This window comes from Heptranchias perlo, chromosome 8, assembly GCF_035084215.1.
Source record: "Heptranchias perlo isolate sHepPer1 chromosome 8, sHepPer1.hap1, whole genome shotgun sequence".
Lineage (NCBI taxonomy): Eukaryota > Metazoa > Chordata > Chondrichthyes > Hexanchiformes > Hexanchidae > Heptranchias > Heptranchias perlo.
Window position 1 is genome coordinate 76,305,043 of NC_090332.1, and position 25,731 is coordinate 76,330,773.

General features: G+C 45.2%; 1 protein-coding gene across 1 annotated transcript in view; it reads left to right on the forward strand.

Moving 5' to 3' along the window:
- Window positions 1-25,731, forward strand: part of esr1 (estrogen receptor 1) — a 228,103-nt gene that overhangs the window by 123,712 nt on the left and 78,660 nt on the right. Inside the window, exon 4 of the mRNA XM_067989369.1 lies at window positions 23,242-23,568. Coding sequence (XP_067845470.1) covers window positions 23,242-23,568 — 327 coding nt within the window. The remainder of the gene's footprint in view (window positions 1-23,241; window positions 23,569-25,731) is intronic.

Sequence of the window (25,731 nt, forward strand, 5' to 3'; positions counted from 1 at the left end):
TTAGACCTCAGCTAGAGTATTGTGTTCAAGGATGTGGGGATAAGGATGTAGGCTGTGGGGTGCTAACCATGGCACCTTGGAGCAGGAGGCAGTCCAAGGGGCGGGGGGGCAGGGGGAGGAGCAGAATAGAAAGCTTATAGTCATAGGGGATTCTATAATTAGGGGGATAGATAGCATCCTCTGCAGTTGCGACCGAGAGCCCAGGAAGATGTGTTGCCTATCTGGTGCAAAGGTAAAGGATATCTCGGAGCAACTGAAGAGGAACTTGGAAAGAGAGAGGGAAGATCCAGTTGTCGTGGTCCATGTTGGGAGCAATGACATAGGGAAGAAAAGGGAAGAGGTCCTGCTAAGAGAATATCAAAAGTTAGGAACTAAATTTAAAAGCAGGACCTCACGGGTGGTAATCTCGGGTTTGCTACCCGAGCTATATACTAATTGGCATAGGGATAAACAGATCAGAAAGGTGAATGCGTGGCTGAAAGACCGGTGTGGGAAGGAGGGGTTCCATTTCACGGGACACTGGCACCAGTACTGAGTCAGGAAGGAGCTATACCATTGGGACGGGCTCCACCTGAACTGGAATGGGTCCTGCGTCCTAGCAGAAAGGATAAATAGGGCTGTCAATAGGACTTTAAACTAGTAAGACGGGTGGAGGGATCTGGGGAAGAGAACATAAGTCTGAAGAAAAAAGAAATAGGAAATGAGAGTAATAGTCAGACCAAGTTAAGGAATAAGGGTAACATAAACGGTCAAGTTATAGAACATAAGTGCAAAATGACTGTTAAAAACGAAGGCTGTGTTGCCTACCCGGTGCCAGGGTTAAGGACATCTCCTCAGGGCTGGAGAGAAACTTGGAGTGGGAGGGGAGGATCCAGTTGGTCCATGTAGGTACCAACAACATAGGTAGGACTAAGAAAGAGGTTCTGCTGAGGGAGTTTGAGCAGCTAGGGACTAAATTAAAAAGCAGAACCATAAAGGTGATAATCTCCGGATTATTACCTGAGCCATGAGCAAATTGGCACAGGGTAAATCAGATCAGAGAGATGAATGCGTGGCTCAAAGATTGGTGTGGGAGAAGTGGGTTTCGATTCATGGGGCACTGGCACTGGTACTGGGGAAAGAGGGAGCTGTTCTGTTGGGATGGGCTTCACCTGAACCATGCTGGGATCAGTGTTCTGACAAACCGAATAACTAGGGCGATAGAGAAGGCTTTAAATTAAATAGAGGGGGGGAGGGCTCAGGTGGGGCGAAGTTTAGATTGAGAAAGAAAAAAGACAAGGAAGTAGTACAGGAAAGTGATGGGGGGGGGGTAATGATAAACAGAGTGTGTCAGGAAGGGACAGAGCATACAAACATAAGAGTGCACTAGCAAATGGGGCCGGGGTAGGAAAGAATGGTAAAAAGACAAAATTAAAGGTTCTTTATCTGAATGCGCGCAGCATTCGTAATAAGATAGATGAATTGACAGCACAAATAGAAACAAATGGGTATAATCTCATGGCCATTTCAGAGACGTGGTTGCAAGGTGACCAAGGTTGGGAGCAAAATATTCAGGGTTATTTAACATTTCGGAAGGATAGGAAAAAAGGTAAAGATTAGAAAACATTTCTACACACAAAGGGTGGCAGAAGTTTGGAACTCTCTTCCGCAAACGGCAATTGATACTAGCTCAATTGCTAAATTTAAATGTGAGATAGATAGCTTTTTGGCAACCAAAGGCATTAAGGGATATGGGCCAAAGGCAGGTATATGGAGTTAGATCACAGATCAGCCATGATCTTATCAAATGGCGGAGCAGGCCCGAGGGGCTGAATGGCCTACTCCTGTTCCTATGTTCCTATGGTGGGGTAGCTCCGTTAATAAAGGATGAAATTGGTATAATAGTGAGAAATGATCTTGGCTCGGAAGATCAAGATGTCGAATCAATTTGGGTGGAGGTAAGAAATAGGATGAGACTGGCGAAATAATAATGGAAAACAAGGAAATGGCAGAGGAATTGAACAGATATTTTGTATCTGTCTTCACAGTAGAAGACACTAATAATATACCAATAATAGTAGAAAATCAAGGGGCAAAGGGGAGGGAGGAACTAAAAACAATCACTACCACTAGAGAAAAAGTACTAGGTAAACTAATGGGTCTAAAGGCTGACAAGTCACCTAAACCTGATGGCTTGCATCCGAGGGTCTTAGAGGAAGTGGCTACAGAGATAGTGGATGCATTGGTTGTAATCTTCCAGAATTCACTAGATTCTGGAAAGGTCCCAGCGGATTGGAAAACCGCAAATGTAACACCCCTATTCAAGAAGGGAGTGAGACAGAAAGCAGGTAACTGTAGACCAGTTAGCCTAACATCTGTCATTGGGAAAATGCTAGAATCCATTATTGAGGAAGTAGTAGCAGGACATTTGGAGACTCATAATACAATCAAGGAGAGTCAACATGGTTTTATGAAGTGGAAATCGTGTCTGACAAATTTATTAGAGTTCTTTGAGGAAGTAACGGGCAGGGTGGATAAAGGGGAACCAATGGATGCAGTATATTTGGATTTCCAAAAGGCATTTGATAAGGTGCCACATAAAAGATTACTGCACAAGATAAGAGCTCATGGTGTTGGGGGTAATATACTGGCATGGATAGAGGATTGGCTAACTAACAGAAAACAAAGAGTCGGGATAAAAGGGTCATTTTCAAAATGGCAATCTGTAACTAGTGGGGTGCCGCAGGGCTCAGTGCTGGGGCCTCAACTATTTACAATATATATCAATGACTTGGATGAAGGAACAGAGTGTCTTGTGGCCAAATTTGCTGATGATACAAAGATAGGTGGAAAAGCAAGTTGCGATGAGGACACGAAGTGTCTGCAAAGGGATATTGACAGGTTAAGCGAATGGGCAAAAATTTGGCAGATGGAATATAATGTGGGAAAATGTGAAGTCATCCACTTTGGGAGGAAAAATAAAAAAGCAAAATATTATTTAAATGGAGAAATACTACAAAATGCTGCGGTTCAGAGGGATCTGGGTGTCCTCGTACATGAAACACAAAAAGTCAACATACAGGTGCAGCAGGTAATCCGGAAGGCAAACAGAATATTAGCCTTTATTTCTAGGGGGATGGAGTATAAAAGCAGGGAAGTCATGCTACAGCTGTACAGGGTGCTGGCGAGACCACACCTGGAGTACTGCTTACAGTTCTGGTGCCCTTATTTAAGGAAGGATATACTTGCATTGGAGGCAGTTCAGAGAAGGTTCACTAGGTTGATTCTGGGTATGGAAGGGTTGTCTTATGAGGAAAGATTGAACAGGTTGGGTCTATACTCATTGGAGTTTAGAAGAATGAGAGGAGATCTTATGAAACATACAAGATTCTGAGGGGACTCGATAGGGTAGATGCTGAGGGGATGATACCCCTCATGGGGGAATCTAAAACTAGGGGGCATGGTCTCAGAATAAGGGGTCGCCCATTTAAGACGGAAATGAGGTGGAATTTCTTCTCCCAGAGGGTCATGAATCTTTGGAATTCTTTGCCCCAAAGAGCGGTGGAAGCTGAGTCATTGAATATATTCAAGGCTGAGTTAGACAAATTTTTGATCAGCAAGGGAGTCAAAGGATATGGGGAAAAGGCGGGAAAGTGGAGTTTAGGTAAAAATCAGATCAGTCATGATCTCATTGAATGGTGGAGCAGGCTCGAGGGGCCGAGTGGCCTACTGCTCCTATCTCTTATGGTCTTATGGTCTAAAGGGAGGGGAACAATTACGAAAAACAAATTAAATTCCCTGTACAGCAATGCGCACAGCATCCCAAACAAAATGGGGGAAGTGGAGGCAATAATTCTCTGTGAGGAGCTAGATGTGGTAGGAATAACTGAAACATGATTACGTAAGGAACAGAACTGCCAGTTAAATGTTGCAGGGTATAATGTATTTAGAAAGGATAGAGAAGGAAGAAGGGGAGGTGGGGTAGCTGTACTAATTAGAGTCACCATAATGGCATTAGAAAAAAGGGACATAAGTAACATTAAGATAGAATCGCAATCCATATGGATTGAGACAAAGGATAAGAAGGGATCGATCATGTTAGTAGGTATATTCTACAGACCACCTAATAATGGAAGGGAAGTGGAGGATGAAATATTTAGACAAATCAATGAAATGGGTAAAAAACATCGAATAACAATCATGGGAGATTTCAACTACTCCCAGTTAAACTGGCAAGAGTTAGGGAAAGAAGAAAAGGGAATGGAGTTTTTACTGTGTAAACATGACTCCTTTCTTATGTCGTATGTGAGAAGCCCAACAAGAGAGGAATCACTGCTGGATCTAGTAATGGGAAAAGAACCAGAACAGATAAGAGAAGTAAGCATAGGGGAACATCTAGGCAATAGTGATCATAACATCAAAAGGTTTAAAATAATGATTGTGAATGACATAAGTAAGACAAAGACCAAAGTAAAAGATTGGAAAAAAGCTAATTTTGAGGGGATGAGAATGAAACTAGGGTGTTAAAGTGAAAAAAATTTAGACAGACGAAGAAATGGAACAGCTATGGGTCATTTTTAAAATGGTGATCAATAGAGTTCAGGAGAAGTATATTCCTCTAAAAAGCAAGAACAAAGTAGTCAATAATATAACACCATGGATGAATAAAGATATAAGGGTAAAATTGAAACTAAAGAAAAAGGTATACTCATAAAGGAGAGGATGACAAAAGGGAATATGAAGTGGTTAGGAAAGAAGTCAAAAAAACAATTAGGAAAGCAAAGAGGAACTACATTTCATCTGGGCCTGGCAATTTATCTACTTTCAAAGATGCTAAACCCCTTAATACTTCCTCTCTCACTATCCCATTATCCCATCCAATATTTCACACTCCTCCTCCTTAACTACAATCTCTGCATCGTCCCTCTCTTTTGTGAAGACAGACGCAAAGTATTCATTGAGAACCATACCCACATCTTCTGCCTCCACACATAGGTTACCTTTTTGGTCTCTAACAGGCCCTACTCTTTCCTTAGTTATCCTCTTGCTCTTTATGTATTTATAAAACATTTTTGGGTTTTCCTTAATTTTACTTGTCAGTATTTTTTCATGCCCTCTCTTTGCTTTCCTAACTTCCTTTTTAATTTCACCCCTGCACTTTCTATACTTCTCTAGGCTTTCTGCAGTATTGAGCTCTTGGTGTCTGACATAAGCTTCCCTTTTTTGCCTTATCTTACCCTGTATGCTCCTAGTCATCCAGGGACTCTGATTTGGCAGTCCCACCCTTTTTCTTTGTGGGAACATGTTTACTCTGAACCCCTTGGATCTCCCCCTTGAATGCCTCCCACTGCTCTGACACTGATTTACCTTCAAGTAACTGTTTCCAGGCCACTTTTGCTAATTCACTTCTCAGCTTAGTAAAATTGGCCCAGATGAAATGTATCCCAGGCTGCTAAGAGAAGCAAGGGAGGAAATAGCAGAGGCTCTGGCTACAGGCGTGGTGCCAGACGATTGAACGACTGCTAACATTGTACCGTTGTTTAAAAAGGGAGAAAGAGATAGACCGAATAATTACAGGCCAGTCAGTCTAACCTCGGTGGTGGGCAAATTATTGGAGTCGATTCTGAGGGACAGCATAAATTGCCATTTAGAAAGGCATGGGTTAATCAAGGACAGTCAGCGTGGAATTGTTAAGGGAAGGTCCTGTCTGACTAACTTGGTTGAGTTTTTTGAGCTGGTAACAAGGAGGGTCAATGAGGGTAATGCGTTTGATGTAGTGTACATGGATTTTAGCAAGGCTTTTGACAAGGTCCCACATGGCAGACTGGTCAAAAAAGTAAAAGCCCATGGGGTCCAAGAGAAAGTGGTTAGTTGGATCCAAAATTGGCTCAGTGGCAGGAAGCAAAGGGTAATGGTTGACGGGTGTTTTTGCAACTGGAGGGCTGTTTCCAGTGGGGTCCCGCAAGGCTCAGTACTAGGTCCCCTGCATTTTGTGATATGTATTAATGATTTGGACTTGAATGTGGGGGGCTTGATGAAGAAGTTTGCAGACGATACAAAAAAATTGGCCGTGTGGTTGATAGTAAGGAGGAAAGCTGTAGATTGCAGGAAGATATCAATGGACTGGTCAGGTGGGCAGAAAAGTGGCAAATGGAATTCAATCTAGAGAAGTGTAATGCATTTGGGGAGGGCAAACAAGGCCAAGGAACACACAATAAATGGGAGGATACTGAGAGGTGTAGAGGAACAAAGGGACCTTGGAGTGCATGTCCACAGATCCCTGAAGGAGGTTATGCTAGAACTGTATAAAACATTGGTTAGGCCACAGCTTGAGTACTGCATACAGTTTTGGTCACCATATTACAGGAAAGATGTGATTGCACCAGAGAGGGTACAGAGGAAGTTTACAAGGATGTTGCCAGGGCTGGCGAATTTTAGCTATGAGAAAAGATTGGATAAGCTGGAGTTGTTTTCTTTGGAAGGCTGAGGGGAGATTTAATTGAAGTATATAAAATTATGACGGGGCTAGATAGAGTGGATAGGGAGGACCTATTTCCCTTAGCAGAGGGGTCAGTGACCAGGGGGCATAGATTTAAAGTAATTGGTAGAAGGATTAGACAGGAGCTGAGGAGAAATTTTTTCACCCAAGGGTGGTAGGGGTCTGGAACTCACTGCCTGAAAGGGTGGTAAAGGCAGAAACTCTCAACTCATTTAAAAAGTACTTGGATGTGCACTTGAAGTGCTGTAACCTACAGGGCTACGGACCAAGTGCTGGAAAGTGGGATTAAGTTGGATAGCTCTTTGTTGGCCTGCACAGACACAATGGGCAGAATGGCCTCCTTCTGTGCCGTAACTTTCTATGATTCTATGATAATGAGTGCCTGTGCCCTTTTGACTCTTTTGTGATAAGCATGCAATTGAAAATGTTACTCCCAACTCCTGAATGCTCTGCCAATAAACTATTACCCAATAACACAACACAAACATTTAAAATCATCTTAACCTTGTATAGTACAGGATCTGAAAGACCAAATCAAAGACCATGTGAATTATTATATATTATATGCATGCTACCTGGCTCAGTAACAGGTGTTTTAGTTAGTTGTAGATTCTTAAATCAATCAATCATTTCAATGAAGGTAGCTTGTTAATTATGAATGAGTCTCAGAAGAGATTGAAAAAGAAGCTTAATTTTCTTGTTTTGCAAGAACAGGAAAAATAAACTCAGAGTAAAGTGCATTGTCTATTATTCTGCCTGATGACTCTGTCCAATGAACAACTTGCTTTTTCGGAAGTAGTTGAACTGTGAAGATCACAGCTGTAGATTATGTTAAATAGAAGTAAAAGCGATCAGAAAGGTGATTCTTTAATCTGGAGCTGAAAGTAAACCAAACCTGCTGCTGACCAGGAGTGGTGAATTCTAATAGGCTCACCCCCTGTTCTAGTGCTGTGATAACGTGATGATAAATGTGAACTCCGTTCAGTACAGCTGAATTGTTGAACATACTGGGGCCAAATCTGCATTGGCCATGATCCCAGCAGTCACACCCTCCACTATGGGCACAACTTGTACCTGGCAGCCTCACACTATCGGGAAACTGGATGCCTGTGCCCATTTTGGCTTGGAGATGTCTTAGCCTCCCCACAGAAGCAAGGAAACTGGCCCCCATGCAGTCCCCCCACCCCACCTTCTTTGTGAGGGAGCTGTTGTAACAAATAAAATTGTGCTTCAGATGAGATATTAAACCGAGGCCCCGCCTGTCTTCCCAGATCCCATGGCACTATTCGAAGAAGAGTAGGGTAGTTCTACCCGGTGTCCTGGCCAACATTTATCCCTCAACCAACATCCCTAAAACAGATTATCTGGTCATTTATCTCATTGCTGTTTGTGGGACCTTGCTGAGCGCAAATTGGCTGCCATGTTTCCCTAAGTTACAAGAGTGACTACATTTCAAAAGTATTTAATCATCTGTAAAGTGCTTTGGAACATCCTGAGGTCATGAAATGTGCTATATAAATGCAAATCCTTTCTTTCTTTACTGACAATCTACAGGGGTTAAGGTCATGTTCCTGGCCTGAACACCACCACCCCCTTCTCTGGTGAGGCTCACTTGCCACTTCAGGAGGCCGGTAAGCCTCATTTTACTGGACATACTGACCTCCAAGTTTATGTGTGGTCCCACTGAGTGCAGGGAAGTGGGAACACCCACCATAGGGATTCCCTGCCCTCGGCCCTATCCCCTCTGACATAGGGAGCCATGTTTGGGGCGGACAGAGAACCTTTCCCCTGACAAGACCCCCCCGGAAACTACCAGCGAAGGCCAGGGCCTGACGTATCTAGGTTCTGGCCCATTTTCCAGGCTTCCTGCTGCACTCTTGCTGGCATTAAAGTGGGATTGAACTGCATTTCTGGGGCCATTGAGTGTAATAAGCCGAATATGGAGACCAGAACTATACAGTTCTCGCCTCTATTATAAAAAGGATATAGTGGCACTGGAGAAGGTGCGAGAAAGGTTTACAAGGAAGTTACCAGAACTGAGAGATTATATATATCAGAAAAGACTGAACAGGCTGGGGCTCTTTTTCTCTAGATAAGAGAAGGCTGAGAAGTGACCTGATAGAGGTCTTTAAAATTATGAAAGGGTTTGATAGGGTGGAGGTAGAGAAGATGTTTCCACTTGTGGGGTAGTCCAAAACTAGGGGCCATAAATATAAGATAGTCACTAATAAATCCAATAAGGAATTCAGGAGAAACTTCTTTACCCAGAGAGTGGTTAGAATGTGGAACTCGCTATCAGAAGGAGTAGTTGAGGCAAATAGCATGGATGCATTTAAGGGGAAGCTAGATAAACACATGAGGGAGAAAGGAATAGAATATGTGAATAGGATTAGATGAAATAGGGTGGGAGGAGGCTCGCTTGGAGCATAAACACAAGCACAGACCAGTTGGGCCGAATGGCCTGTTTCTGTGCTGTACATTCTATGAAATTCTATGAAATATAATACTGAATACAGGAGGATCATGGCATTCGAATGAGATAGTTGTAAAGGAGCAACACCTAACAGGCAAAAGAAGAGAGAAAGAAAGTTTACACATTGCTGAGGTTGTTGAAAACCTCATGTGGGTCAAATGCTAACTGAGCGATATGCAAATGAATCTGCGTGACCCAAGGATGACCTAATGGTTGGTGGTGAGTGGGTGTGTGTAACTGAAGAGAAATCTAAGGCCGGGCTAGGGAAATAACAACTACTTGGCCTCAAAAGGTTAACGTGCATGTTAGTTATTGGCAATAGCTTTACATTTAAATGTTGACTTGGGGTTGGTGAGGAGATGGACTTACTGAAGGATGAAATGCAGTGCGCAAAGTTGGTGATGATTTACTAAACTATGTCCAACTAGAGCTTATTATTAATGAATTCAGTGGAGGATCCCACCCTGTCAATACTGAAGTATATTTTATGTGACACCAGAGACTTATTACAATTTGGGTTCCCTTTGAACTGTTTCTATTTTTGCTCACAGTGTATAGCCATTTTCAGAAGCAGACCCATTGTCGCTTTTTGAGATTTTTGCCTATTTGGTCTAGAATGGATACATACAAACATACAAAAATGTAGGACAGGAAAAGACCGGCTGGTCCATCCAACATGTCCTGTGCAGTACAGACACTCCCTACTCACCCGGAGCCATGTGATCTACTGGGAGAGGCGAAAGACCAGAGATGAAAACCCAGGCCAATTCGGGGAAAGAAATCCAAAAAATTCATCATCGACCCCTTTAGGTGATTGAAATTAGTGCAGGAGATTGCAATGGGTTAATTTGTAATATAATGTTGTTGTAGAGTTAAATTTGCCCCACAAGGGGTTGACTCATAGCAAAATACCAGCTATCTGAGACAGTGGGGGGAAATTTTAAACACCCCCCCACGGGCGGGAGAGGGTCCAGTGGGAGGAGGGTGGAAATTGTTAAAATTGGGAACCCCAACTCCAAACCTGCCACAATCACTAAGGCCGGGCTAGGGAAATCTAAGGCCGGGCTAGGGAAATAACAACTACTTGGCCTCGAAAGGTTAACGTGCATGTTAGTTATTGGCAATAGCTTTACATTTAAATGTTCTTCTGGTTTAGCCGTGGCGGGTTAGGGGGTGTCGCCGTGATCTCCATCTCGTCCCCCACCCCCCTGCGGGATCTCTCTTCCCCCCACCCCACGGGATCTCTCTTCCCTCCTGCGTGATCTCTCTTCCCCCGCGCGATCTCTCTTCCCCCCACGTGATTTCCCCTGCCCCCCGCGTGATCTCCCCTGCCCCCGCACGATCTCACCCATCCCCCGCGCGATCTACCCCATCCCCCGCGATCTCCCCACCCCCCGCGCGATCACCCCGCCCGCCCGCCCGCGCAATCTCTCTTCTTCCCCGCCCCCCGCACGATCTCTCTTCTTCCCCGCCCCCCCATGCGATCTCTCTTCTTCGCCCCCTGCGTGATCTTAGATCCCCGCCCAACGTTAAATTCAGCTGGATCTCTGGGTTCCCAGGCCACTGACACCCGCCCCCACTCTCTCTTGCCTCCTTGTAAATATCAGGGTCGAATTGATTTGGTCCACTAACTGACCACCAGATGAAGTAATTAATAGAATTGTGTTTCTTTTTATTAAAAGATAGACTTGCATTTATATAGCACCTTTCACGATCCCAAGACGTCCCAAAACGCTTCACAGCCTATGAAGTAAGAAGCCTATGAAGGCTTGAGGGGCCGAATGGCCTTTTCCTGCTCCTATCTCTTATGGTCTTATGGTCTAAGTACTTTTGAAGTGTAATCATTGTTGTAATGTAGGAAATGCAGCTACCAATTTGTGCAGAGCAAGGTCCCACGAACAGCAATGAGATAATGACCAGATAATCGATTTTTAATGATGTTGGTTGAGGGATAAATATTGAGCAGAACTCCAGAAAGAACTCCCCAGCTCTACTTCGAATAGTGCCATGGGATATTTTTTGTCCATCTGAGAGGACAGATGGGCCTCGGTTTACTGTCTCGTCCAAAAGACGGCAGCTCAGAATGTGCAGCGCTTTGTCAGTGCTGCGCTGGGAGTGTCAGCCTGGATTATGTGCTCAAGTCTCTGGAGTGGGCCTTGAACCCACAACCTTCTGACTCAGTGGCGAGAATGGTACCACTGAACCTAGATTAGTTTGTGACAATGAGGTTCTACAGCGTCTCCTAGAGAAATTTGCATCTATAATGTTAGAATGTTAAAACATACCGCTAATGAAAACTCCACCTCACCTTGATAGATTTTTGTTAGATAAGGGGTCAAGGGATATGCAGTAAAGGTGGGTAAATGGAGTTGAGGTACAGATCAGCCTTGATATAATTGAATGGTGAAATAGGCTCGATGGGCTGAATGGCCTACTTCTATTCCTGTCTTCCTATGTTCATAGAATGAACCCCATTCATTGGACACAACAGGAGTCCTAGCAAAACAGGCAATATAGATGCCGTGGCGCCATACCGAGCGGGGAGGTAGTAGTTTTGATTGGCAGCTCAACAAGTCAATCCTGGGGAAGGGCCAGAATTTAAACTTTTGTCTCTCTCGTGGTCTGCAGTAAGTTTGAGTTTGAAACAGTCAAAGGAGGGAATTCTCTCTTTCTAAGTGAGCACCAGTCGGTGCAGCGATACTGACTACTAAATTGAAGGTAGGCCCTTATCAAGGGCACAGTTTTATTATTTTTAATGTTAAGACGAGCAATAAGAAGTAGTTAAATCGCGCTGTGATAATGGTATTCTGTTCAGTCATGAATCTCATGTAAAATAAACCAGTTGATTGGTTTACAGTTATTCTCATCTCTTTAGTGCTCACTAGTCCGCCTTCTGGAAGATAGGAGAAATGTATGTGGAGCACTGCGAGATATCAGTATCTAGTAGATACAAAGGGGATAATTTTAACCCCCAAGAATGGGTGAGTGGGAGATTAAAGTTCCAGCTTTGTGGAGCGGGTCCACATCCCGGCTCCAACTGGCCCAATTCCGGGTTTAACCCAGGCGCATTAGGATGCACGCGCGAAACAGAAACCCAGAAGTCCCGCCGGCATCGGCAGGCCGATATTTAAAGGGCCAATTCAGGTACTTGAAAGACTTAAGGTAATTAACTTTTTGTGGATTCTGCAACAGAATCGAATTTAACTTCTCCTGAACATGTCTCCTGTGGCTTTTGAAACACGCCATAGAAACGAAGACGAGTTGCAGCCAAAGCTCATTTGGCCCTTTAAACCAGTGATTGACATGTCTCAATAAAAGGTGAGGTATTGCAGCTGGGCACTCATTACTCTCAGACAGCTGATGTGTGACCATCGGAGGAGGTTTCTGCAGGTGTGTGCCATATTCCCTAGCAGCTGCCATGATTCATTCATTTTGCGCGAGTCCAACATCCCGGACCTCTTCCACACTTAAGGGCTGGCTCCTTGGACACAAGGGAGACCCCCTGCAGACGTGGCTCATGACACCTGTGAGAAACCCCACTAACGAGGCACAGCAGCAGTACAATCAGAGCCACATCACCATCAGGTGTGTTAATGAGCAAACCACAGGAATGTTGAAGATACGCTTCAGGTGCCTGGATAGATCTGAGGGAGCCCTTCAGTTCTTGTCAACGAGGGTGTGCAGGATAATCGTCATGTGCTGCGTCCTACACAACATAGCACAGCAGAGAGGGTTACAGATAGAGGAGATCAAATGCACTCATGAAGCAGCCTCATCTGCCGGCAACATCGAAGAAGAGGATGAGGAGGAGGAAGAGAAGGAGGAAAATGAAGATGGGAAATCCATCACCAGAGCAGCGGCGTACTTTGCTGCCCGTGATGCCAGGGATTCCCTCATCTCTAACAGGTTCTCATAATGAGATCTGCAAACTGAAGACTTTGAAATACTCAGGCTGCCTGGAACAACCACCACCACCCACCCTCCTGCCCCTCCATTTGCACAAAACAGTCCTTCAACCACGCGTACACCCATTGCACACGCATCCAATGGGTGGCATAATGTCTTGGCATTCATGATGAAGCACATGAAAGGGCGAATTCACAAAAGGTACTCAGTAATGGCCAAGATGTGGCAGTGGTGGTGAGAATTATTAAATTTAATGTGACATAAACAAAAAAAATATATAAAGTAACATCAAACACCCTTGTGCATACCCTTGGTCAATTACAATTGCTTAGCCTATCTCTTCCTACCGCTTCTATGTGGTGCATCCCCTGTGGCTTCAGCAGAGGTAGTGGCAGATCCCTGCCCTGACTGATGAGATGCTCTCAGCCTGGCCTACGACCTCTGGGTTTTGGAGCCCGTGAGGGCCCCGCCAAAGACTGCTCCATCTGCAGCTCTGAAGGGGTAGGCTCAGCCATCGGGAGAGGAGGCAGCATTGTGGGTACTGGTTGCGGGGGGGGGGCAACGGGTGAGATGTGAGATGTGTCCCCTTTCGCCATCATTCCTCTCCTGGGCCGCGCAACAACCATCCCACCATTCTGCTGGCGAGCAGGTTGGTGAGCAGATGTGCCATGTTCTAAGACCATGGCTAAAGTCTGTCTGTTTGTTTAAGGCGGCAGACATGTTGGCATCCAGAGTCTGCACGGCCGATGTCATGGCCTGCATGGATTCATTAGAGAGCCGTGCTTGAAGCTCGATGGAGGAGAGCATTCTGTCCATCGCAGACATTCCTGCACTTATCTTCGCCATCATTGCACTAGCGATAGAGTTGGACTCCTTCATCCTCTCCACTATAATGGAGTGTGTTCATGGCTTGTTTTCCAGTACCTCACAAAGGTGCAGCTGCACCTCTATCATTCTCATTTTCAATGATGGTTCAGCATCTGTGTCCAGCTGAGCAGAGCTTTTTTTTAATTCATTCATGGGATGTGGGCGTCGCTAGCGAAGCCAGCATTTATTGCCCATCCCTAATTGCCCTTGAAAAGGTGGTGGTGAACCGCCTTCTTGAACCGCTGCAGTCCGTGTGGTGAAGGTTCTCCCACAGTGCTGTTAGGAAGGGAGTTCCAGGATTTTGACCCAGCGACAGTGAAGGAACGGCGATATATTTCTAAGTCGGGATGGTGTGTGACTTGGAGGGGAACGTGCAGGCGGTGTTGTTCCCATGTGCCTGCTGCCCTTGTCCTTCTAGGTGGTAGAGGTCGCAGGTTTGGGAGGTGCTGTCGAAGAAGCCTTGGTGAGTTGCTGCAGTGCATCCTGTGGATGGTGCACACTGCAGCCACTGCACACAGGTGGTGAAGGGAGTGAATGTTTAGGGTGGTGGATGGGGTGCCAATCAAGCGGGCTGCTTTGTCCTGGATGGTGTCGAGCTTCTTGAGTGTTGTTGGAGCTGCACTCATCCAGGCAAGTGGAGAGTATTCCATCACACTCCTGACTTGTGCCATGTAGATGGTGGAAAGGCTTTGGGGAGTCAGGAGGTGAGTCACTCGCCGCAGAATACCCAGCCTCTGACCTGCTCTTGTAGCCACAGTATTTATGTGGCTGGTCCAGTTAAGTTTCTGGTCAATGGTGACCCCCAGGATGTTGATGGTGGGGGATTTGGCGATGGTAATGCCGTTGAATGTCAAGGGGAGGTGGTTAGACTCTCTCTTGTTGGAGATGGTCATTGCCTGGCACTTGTCTGGCGCGAATGTTATTTGCCACTTATCAGACCAAACCTGGATGTTGTCCAGGTCTTGCTGAATGTGGGCACGGACTGCTTCATTATCTGAGGGGTTGCGAATGGAACTGAACACTGTGCACTCATCAGCGAACATCCCCATTTCTGACCTTATGATGGAGGGAAGGTCATTGATGAAGCAGCTGAAGATGGTTGGGCCTAGGACACTGCCCTGAGGAACTCCTGCAGCAATGTCCTGGGGCTGAGATGATTGGCCTCCAATAACCACTACCATCTTCCTTTGCGCGAGGTATGAATCCAGCCACTTGGAGAGGAGTGCGCCCCCCCCGACATGGACTCTCCACAGCTGCCCCTGCCACCAGTGTCTGCTCATGCACACTTGTGAGTGGTGAATCATCACGTGACAACCCAACTAACTGTCTAACAGGACCCATCGAAGTGTGAGTATCTGTGCTGGTGCATGGCTCTATGTCCTGTGACAGTGCACCCTCAGAAGGAATGAGCTCCCCTGAGGAATCGCCTTCTTCCATTGCGGCTGAATGTTGTGGAAGCTGCGAAGGCCCTGGAAGACAACAGAAACCAATATTAATTATTCATCGGAAAAGTGACAATCTTTCCAATGATCTTACTCAGGAGTGGAACAGTTCAATCATTGATAAAATCAATTCATTATGTGTGTGAAGAACGTTAAAGTTCTGTCACCAGCTCTCTGCAGGTTGCCAGTCTCTCCATCTCTGACAGATGCAACGATGCGACTGATCTCCATTGCCTCCTCCTCTGCATCTGTCAACTAGACTGTTTTTGGTGGTCTACCATTGCATTTTGCGCTCTCCTACAAGGGAGAAAGGAAAGACCTGTGAGTGGCTAAAGGTGACATCTTCATCCGATGGATGCATTGCTTTGGTTGAGGCTGACAATGAAACAGATGCATCAGAGGGTGATTATCAGACAGATGCATCACATTGCATCAGGATTGGGATGAGTGGCAGTGGTGGGTGCACAAATGGGGAGGTGAGGAAGTGCACAGAAAGTAAAGGTTGGTTGATGTTGGAACTTAAGTGGGTGTGAGGAGTGATGTGATGGAGTAGGCGAGCCAACTCAGAGTGAGAGGGGTGAGGGGGGGTTGCATTTCACAGGATGTGGCTGAATCAGCAAATGTACTCACTTTTCCTGACCTGGTTAAGTCATTAAACTGCTTCCTTCATTGAACCCAAGACCTGGGCACCATGCTGCTGTTGCTCAGCTCTTCTGCCACCTCCAGCCATAAGAACATAAGAAATAGGAGCAGGAGTAGGTCATACAGCCCCTCGAGCCTGCTGTGCCATTCAATAAGATCATGGCTGATCTTCGACCTCAATTCCACTTTCCAGCCCAATCCCCATATCCCTCATTTCCCCTGGAGTCCAAAATCTATCCATCTCAGCCTTGAATATACTCAATGACTCAGCATCCACAGCCCTCTGGGGTAGAGAGTTCCAAAGATTCACAACCCTCTGAGTGAAGAAATTCCTCCTCATCTCAGTCTTAAATGGCCAACCCCTTATCCTGAGACTATGACCCCTAGTTCTGGACCCAGCCAGGGGAAACAACCTCTCAGCATTTACCCTGTCAAGCCCCCTCAGAATCTTATATGTTTCAATGAGATCACCTCTCATTCTTCTAAAGGCCCATTCTACTGAATCTCTCCTCACAGGACAACCCTCTCATCCCAGGAATCAATCTAGTGAACATTTGTTGCACCACCTCTAAGGCAAGTATATCCTTCCTTGGATAAGGAGACCAAAACTGTTCACAGTACTCCAGGTGAGGTCTCACCAAAGCCCTGTTCAATTGTAGTAAGACTTCCTTACCCTTGTACTCCAACCCCCCTGCAATAAAGGCCAACATGCCGTGCCTTCTTGATGGCAGAAGCAAGTCTCTTCCTCCTGTCAGCTGGGAAGCACCTCCCTCCTGCTTCACACACCAACCAGTAGCACCAGAACTGGGTGCTGCCTTTGCTATGTGTCATTCCATTTTGCTTGTTCCTCCTTTCTCCTTCAAAGTCCATTTTTGCATTGGCCCGTTAAGTACTCCATTTCACATCACATCATGCGGGTACACTGTATGCCCACTGCACAGCTTGGAGTCGAAAAACCCGGAAGTAAAATTAAGTTCCTTCAATTGAGTTGCGATCGCTCAATCCGATGCGCTAAAATTATTTCTGGGTTTCCCACGCGACTAATGACGCACCCGCTGAGTTCATCCTGCAATGCTAAAATCATACCCCAAGGTGTCTTATGGTTATGTTCTCCGGATTACGCTAACGTATAACCAGGTATAGGGCAATAAAGATATATTCCTGATCATAGGGGACATGGGGTTCACTTTGAGAGTGAGCAGTGATGCCAAATCCAAGAGAATATCTAGCGCAGACCCATAATTTTTAACTCTTGCATTTCATATGATCTGGAATAGCTTTCTACATAACATGAATAGTGACTCACTCACTCCTGGGGATCCCTTGAAAATAGTGATTCTCCTGCACACCCCCAGAGATCCCCTCGTATTACAGATAATACAGATTCACTCCCACGGACCCCCTTAAGGTTGACAAATCTCCCGGATTACTCAGGAGTGTCCTGGCATGGGGCATGAATCTCCCGAACGCTGCCGGTAGCAGCCTGGGAGAACTTTGCCCTTTAAATTTCTGCAGCCAGATTCCAACCCCCCCCCCCCCCCCCCACACCCCGCCAATTCCATGACGTCACTGCAGAGAAACTTCCAGCTCGGTGATGTCACTCCGCCTCTCCCCCCCCGCCCCCCACCACTGCCTGCAGAGAGATGGCTCCCGCTTAGGGATGACCAGAAACGGGACTGGATGGTCGGGGGGGGGGGGGGAGAGAGAGAAGGAGCGGGGACAAGTAAAGGGCTGGGATGGCAGAGGGTGAACAGAGACAAGAGGGCAAGGGATTGGAGCTGGGGGGCTGTTGGTCACAAGTGACCTAGGGAGGGGGTCGGGGGTTTAGGGCTCAGCGTGGGGGGGGGGAAGAGAGTGACAACAGATTTGGGATTGGGAGAAAGGGAGACAGGGGACTTGGGGGTGGGAGTATGGGGGCTCGGGGAGAGATGGAGACTGGGAAAGGGGATCAGGGAGTGGCGGCTCAGTGTGAAAAAGGGAGACAGGGCAATGGGGGCCTGGGGCTGGGGTCTCAAGGAGAGAAGGAGACTGGGAACTGGGGGGTCGGGGAGATTAGGGCTCGAGTGGAAGGAGTGGGGGAGACTGGGGAATGGGGTGGGGATGGGGTCCAGCATTTCCTGCAGAGCTGGGAGCAGCAGCAATGTGGTAAGTGGGAGTGTGGCTGAGAGAGGAGCAGCCAGTAAAGGGGTGAGTGAAACCTGAGGACTTTACTGTGGGTAAACAGTGAAAGATTGTTTCCACTGATGGGCAAGTGGGGAACAAGGGGACAGAGACTGAGGATTCTCACTGGAAGAAGCAAGGGGGAAGGAAGGTTCTTGAACTGAGAGCTATTAGATAAAGGGATGCTTCACCACGTGACTATTGATGTAGAGATTAGAATATCATTTAAAAGGGAATGGGATTAATATCTAAAAAGAAGGAAGATAAAAGGATCTTGAAGGAATGGGGTTACATGAGAGAGCATCAGCACCAGGGGGCCGAATGGTCTCCTCCTGTGCTGTAATTTCTATCATTCTATGAAAATTCTCCTTTATTGAGTCTGACCCGAGGGAGTGGTTTAGAAATTTGTTTTTTCTTTTTGTTTGTTCTTTGCAGTTTGTACTTTCTCCGTTTTTAGTTTAATTTTAGGTTTCTTCCGATTTTTACTCACCTTAAGTCTTCGATCAAAATGGCCCCAAACATTGCAGGAGATGCTCAGACGCCTCTGCAGATGGGCACGATAAATGCCCCCAACACCCTACTGCCAAGCGCAACATGGCGGAGTGCAAAGTTTGCCTGTCACATTCTGTCCGCAGTCACTCACACCAATCCACGCACCTGATGGGGTTTGCTGAACCTTTAGTTCGTGGGGTAGAAATTGATCCTCGATTGAAATTAAGTTGGATTGTTGGCACTGATGCACTGTGTGTAAGCAGTCACTAGGAACTGGATAGAAATTTACCAAACTTATTTTATTTAGGATCCAAGAGGAGAGACCGAGAGAAACAAAGACAGAGAGAGAGAGAGAGAGAGTGAGAGACAAAGAGAGAGAGAGAGACAGAGAAAGACTTACAATACTAATCATTGTGCTAATTTGAACTTAGCTCTTTGGTGTCAAACCAACTGCATCACCTAAAATTCTCTACATTTTTGATTCTGGTGCCTGACTATAGAAAGAAAGACTTGCATTTATATAGTGCCTTTCACATCCTCAGGACATCTCAAAGCGCTTTACAGCCAATTAAGTACTTTTGAAGTGTAGTCACTGTTGTAATGTTGGCAAACCCGGCAGCCAATTTGCAGACAGCAAGATCCCACAAACATAAATGAGATAATTGACCAGATAATCTGTTTTTGGTGGTTTTTGTGAGGTGTGTTTTCCATTTTTAACACCAGGGGTGTTAATCTCTCCATTTAAAAAAATATTTAACAGCAACTCATAAAAGTTCTAATTATTGTACTTCAGTTTTCCAGTGGAAGAGTTTGGCCTATGGGATTTCGCTAGCTCTTATTGGCTGAAATCTGGCCAATCAGGGACTCACCTGCAATAATTTTCATTTTGAGCCTCTCAAGTGGCTTAACAGCCACTTACCTATTCAAGGAGCAGTCAATCACCTTAATCCAGCTCCTGAGAGCAGGAAACTATAGAAACTTTAGGCAATTTCTTAAAGATTAATTGACTCCAGCAGGGAATTCTGGTTTTTGAAAGACTGTTTTCTAGACTTCTGGAATTGGAAGCAAAGCACTTGCTCCTGCAGGCTAGAACTTCTGGGTTAGCAGCTGCGACCCTAGGAGTGCGGTGGGAGCGGGACTTCTGCTTGCCCACCTGCCCGCCCCAGCAATAACCTTAACCCAAATAAAAACAGAAAAGGTTGGAAACACACAGCAGGTCAGGCAGCATCTGCAAAGAGAGAAACAGAGTTAATGTTTCAGGTTGATGACCTTTCATCAGAACTGGAAGATGTTAGGAGTGAACAGGCAGGTTCAGAGTAAGGTTGCCTACTCTGGTTGGTGTCATCACATGACCTCCTGCCTCCAATCTCCCCGCCCCCACACTCCTGCCACCGGTCACCCAACATGTCCATATTTGAAGTGCACTGCCTTCCAACGCCAATTGGAAAGCGAATAGATTCTTCATTACTCGATTGGATGATTCTGGACTGTCAGTCAAACAGCCTTTTTTCTCATGTCCAAAATTTTTATAACTAATAAACAAAAGTGCTTAAAGATTTTTTTTTAAAACACAATTTTTTAAATCCCCTATGATTTTTCTGTCAGGGTTGCTCACAGCAGTGTTCTGGACATTAGTCTTTAATTCCTGGAGAAGTCCGGGGCAATCCTGGAGGGTTGGCTATCCTAGTTCAGAGAGAGATAGATTAGAGTGAGTGAGGGGAGTAGAGAAACTGAGACGGCTGATGTCATGCCCGCAGTTCTCAATGAATAGATCAAGAGAGGGTAAGAGGCCAGAGGGAGCGATCCAGATGGAATGAGAATTCTGAAGACAGGAGAAGCCTCCTGGCGAAGTCCTGGAGATGGGGTCAATTTACATATGGGTGTGGGTACCTGCACCATTTATAGTATCTGGACATCTGCCTCAAGGAGGCACCTTGTCACTGCAATGGGTGGGGGGTGGGGGGGGAGGGGAATGTGTGGGCCAGTCCAGCCTAAGATTCCACAGAGACAGATTTTTGTCCTGAACTGCTCCTTCGCTGTTTTTCCACTCTCCGAACGGCAAACGATCTCTCTTGAATATGGCATTGTGAATCCTACGTACGGCATTGTACAGCAAGTTGAGGGGTGATCTAATCGAAGTGTTTAAAATGATTAAGGGATTCGATAGAGTAGATACAGAAAAACTATTTACTCTGGTGGGACAATCCAGAACAAGGGGGCATAATCTTAAAATTAGGGCTAGGCCATTCAGGAGGAAAATCAGGAAGCATTTTTTCACACAAAGGGTAGTAGAAATCTGAAACTTTCTCCCCCCAAAAAGGCTGTGGATGCTGGGGGTCAATTGGAGCTTTCAAGACTGAGATCAATCGATTTTTGTTGGGTGAGGGTATCAAGGGATATGGAGCAAAAGCGGGTAAATGGGGTTAGGTACAGATCAGCCAAATTGTGTTTGACTAACTTGATTGAGTTCTTTGATGAAGTAACGGAGAGGGTAGTGCGGTTGATGTTGTGTATATGGACCTTCAAAAGGCATTTGATAAAGTACCACATAATAAACTTGTTAACAAAATTGAAGCCCATGGGATTAAAGGGACAGTGACTGCGTGGATACGAAATTGGCTAAGGGTCAGAAAGCAGAGTAGTGGTGAGCAGTTGTTTTTCAGACTGGAGGGAAGTATACAGTGGTGTCCCCCAGGAGTCGGTATTAGGACCACTGGTCTTTTAATGACCTGGATTTAACATGGGGAAATGTGAAGTGATTCATTTTGGTAGGAAGAATGAGGATAGGCAATATAAACTAAATGGTACAATTTTAAAGGGGGTGCAGGAACAGAGATATCTGGGGGTGTATGTACACAAATCTTTAAAGGTGGCAGGACAAGTTGAGAAGGCTGTTAAAAAGGCATACAGGATCCTTGGCTTTATAAGTAGAGGCATAGAGTATAAAAGCAAGGCAGTTATGCTAAACCTTTAGAAAACACTAGTTTGGCCTCAGCTGTAGTATTGTGGCCAATTCTGGGCACCACACTTTAGGAAGGATGTCAAGGCCTTGGAGAGGGTGCAGAGGAGATTTACTAGATTGGTACCAGGGATGCGGGTCTTCGGTTATATGAAGAGACTGGAGAAGCTGGGGTTGTTCTCTTTGGAGCAGAGAATGTTAAGGAGAGATTTGATAGAGGTTCACAATCATGAAGGGTTTTGAAAGAGTCAATATGTGGAAACTGGCAGAAGGATCAATAACCAGAGGACACAGATTTAAGGTAATTGGCAAAAGAACCGGAAGTGACACGAGGAAAACAGATTTTACGCAGTGAGTTGTGATGATCTGGAATGCACTGGCTGAAAGGGTGGTGGAAGCAGATCCAATATTAACTTTCAAATGGGAATTGGTTAAATACTTCAAGGGGAAAAATTTGCAGGACTATGGGGAAAGAGCAGGGCAGTGGGATTAATTGGATGGCTCTTTCAAAGAGCCGGCACAGGCACGATTGGCCGAATGGCCTCCTTCTGTACTGTATCATTCTATGATTCTATAATTGAATGATGGAACAGGCTCGAGGGGCTGAATGGTCTCCTCCTGTTCCTATGCCCCCCGTCAGAATTCTATACCCTAGACAAAAGTAGGCAGGAACTTGGTGGAAACCATTCTTCTCTCCCCTTTACAAGTAACACCAAATCCGTGCACAAAAAAAGGTGTGAATTTCTAGTTTAATTGTATTTTGAAATGAGATACAAAGATTGAACTACAATTCAGACTTAACAAATGGTTACATCACCCGTTTATGTATTTCGCATTAATGAATCTCTTAGTTAGTTCTGGCCCAATTAATTTCTTGGTTAATTCTGGTCTTTCTTTGTACTTGTAATGATTTATTAAACCTTGAGATTTTTCAGTTTGCTGTGTGGGAGAGGGAAACACACAGCTGAACAGTACATTGGCAGATTTTGCACATCTGTTTCAAATCAGCCACGTGCAGTTTGCTGCTCAGCGGGCTAAAGTAACGGTTAGTGCAGCACAAGAGGGAGTCGACAGGGAGGGTGCTTAACGTTTAATGGCTAGAAAATCGGGAGAAGAGGGAATCAGGATCACCGATCTTCGCGCCCAATCTTCCGATCTGTGTCTCCTCACATAATCTAGGCTGACGTTCCAGTACAGTACTGAGGGAGTGCTGCACTGTCGGAGGTACCCCCTTTTGGATGAGACGTTAAACCGAGGCCCTGTCTGCTTCCTCAGGTGGACCTAAAAGACCCGATGGCACCATTCAAAGAAGATCAGGGGAGTTCTCCCTGGTGTCCTGGCCAATATTTATTCCTCAACCAACATCACCTAAAACAGATTATCTGGTCATTATTACATTGCTGTTTGTGGGACCTTGCTGTGCGCAATTTGGCTGTCACGTTTCCTACATTACAACAGTAACTACACTTCAAAAGTACTTCATTGGCTGTAAAGCGCTTTAGGATGTCCTGAGGTCGTTAAAGGCGCTATATCAATGCAAGTTCCTTCTTTCCTTCTTTCATCCAGTGCTAACAGTTAGTTCAAATGTATATTTTTGTCTTATTTTAACAATTAGCTTTGCCAAAATAGTTGGACATGTGCCCAAACCTGTGACGAATTTTTCAACCTCTATGGCCCACTATTGTCTAATTAACATTGCCAGTTTTTCTTTCAAACTGATTTCAAAAATCCCACAAGAGGAACTAACATTGTTTCGTCAACTGAAATCCTCATGGCTTAAAAGGTTTGGACTTTTATCTTTCTTTTGTTTTTGAATTGCCAGGCATCCGCAAGGATCGCAGGGGTGGGCGCATGCTAAAGCACAAGAGGAGGAAAGATGAGAAGGATCACATCGTCAAAAGCACTGGGGTCACCAACAGACCAACCTCCAGCAGTGTAAGCCCAGCGCAGAGGAACACCAAGCAGAACTTGGTGATGGGCATGACGTCGGACGAGATTCTCAACACTCTGATGGAGGCCGAACCTCCCATGGTTTACTCTGCGCACGACCCCAGCAAGCCCTTCACCGAGGCGTCCATGATGACTTTGCTAACAAACCTGGCTGATAAAGAACTGGTGCATATGATCATTTGGGCTAAGAAGGTTCCAGGTAAGACCATAGAACTTTGATAGTCTCCAAAAGAATCCATTTTGTAAATCGCAACAGTTGAGGTACAAGCATATCACATGAGTCTACGCAGATGCAGGGTTGACATTTATTAGCAGTGCCAGAACTAAATACAGCGTTGTCAGATTAAATAATAAATTCAAATATAACTTTCATTCAAAGACATGTGACATTGTTCCAAGGTTACTCAGCGTTCCTTTGTGCCTTGCCTAAAAAGATTGAGAGAGATGCAGCTTGCGCTAGTTTACCTGACACGGTTGTTCCTGCCAAAACCTTAGGCTTCGAACAGTACTTCAGTCCTGCGGAAATCACAGATCATTTATGATCAGACTTTGATGTTTAAATTTATTTTTATTGGCTTGAATACAGTGTCAGCATCTCTCAAACAGAATGAATGTGTTTGGTTTCAAATAGAGTGAAAATGACAGCAGGTTATTATGAAGTATGTAGCGAGCTGTGTCTAATGATTCAAAGTATAGAGAAATGAGAGTTGCAAAACATGTCCAATATAACAAGAGTGTGCAAATTTAACATCCCCACAAAAATTAAAGGACAGGGTAGGAAAAGATTCCTTACACAGAGGGTAGAATTCTCAGCCACAAACCATTGTTGAAGCAGAGTCCATAAATTATTTTAAAAGAATTAAGACAGTTGCTTGAAAAAGAGGAATATTAAAGTGTATATTTATGATTCTATGTCAGGTACTGTTACTCTGGATCCATAACCCCAGTAATCCACATGTGTATATGTGTGTGTGTGTTAGACACTGATACCAGCGATGGGCCAAATGGTCTCCTGTGTTGTGAACTCTTTGATTGATTGGTTTTACAAGTGATTTCTGTCACTCTTGTGATGGACTGTCTGGTTGATTGCAAGAAGTTTTGACAGGTATTGTATTTTCAAAGGATTTGTGTAAAATAAGGAAAATCAGTTTGAAATATTTAAGGAGCACCTTGAACGTAAAAAGTACCCAACAAACCTTTGTTCGTTTGCACGCCCGGTAATGCACTGAAATGCGTTCCCGTGTCACTTGGATGTGATGTGACCATAACAAAAATGGCATTTGGATTTTTATTGCTGAGTCTCCTCCCCAAATAAAAGACTATAACAAGTGCTCCTTCAAAATTACAGTCACCCATCTCATTTGGTTATTGTAATACTGATGTAAACATGGGATGGGTTCAGAGGGGAGGGGGGTAATTAATACTTCAGATAGGAATGCAGCAGCATTGGGAATCTTGATAGATAGAGGGTAGACCAAGAGGCCCAGATGCTTTATTGATTCCCAGGTGCTAGGATAAGGGTCATTTCGGAAAGACTGGAAAAGTTTATGGAAGAGGATGGAGAGCAGCCAATCATCATGGTCCCGTGGGAGCCAACAATAGAGGAAAGGAAAGGACTGAAGTCCTGCAAAATGAGTTTCCTGCCAGGAAACCCACTGGCAGTTAAACCCCCCCACCAATCTGTTTCCAGTGATTGAGGGGCCTAGAACAAGGGGACATGGATCATAAAATGAAATTTAAGAGATTTAGGACAGAAAGTAGGAGAAACTTTTTTTGCACAAAGGGCTGTGAGGCTGTGGAATTCACTATTGGAGTTAGTGCTTGTAGCAGAGATCATATCAACATTTAAGAATTGGTTAGATAGGTGGTTGTAAAAAAGGGGGATAAAGGGATATGGGAACAGGGCAGGTACATGGGATTAGGTAAACACCCACACGGACTATTTCCGTCTTGGAATTTCTGTGTAATTCTATGTAATGAGCTATAGTTCTGACCATTACAGCTATTACCAGACAATAGGGCCTTTCATCCTACAGGTCAGGTCATGGGACAGTGTCCTAAAAGTGCTGCTCTCCCAGATGTGCACCTTAACTTACGCCTCTGGTGACTTTGTGAAACGGCGGCAAAGTGCATCCCGAGAAACATACAAACGCAAAGCGGCTCCCACAATTCAGTCTCTGCGCATGCACGATGTAACTGCGTCGTAATGTCAACAAGTCATGATGTCATCACAAGACAAACTGACGTCACAACGTAACAGTCTAAGACCCAGAAAGATCATGCTGCAGTGCTAGACCACAGTTAGACCAGGGGCAAGAGTTAATTAAAGCAGGCTGCTGAAACCCTCATCTATGCCTTTGTC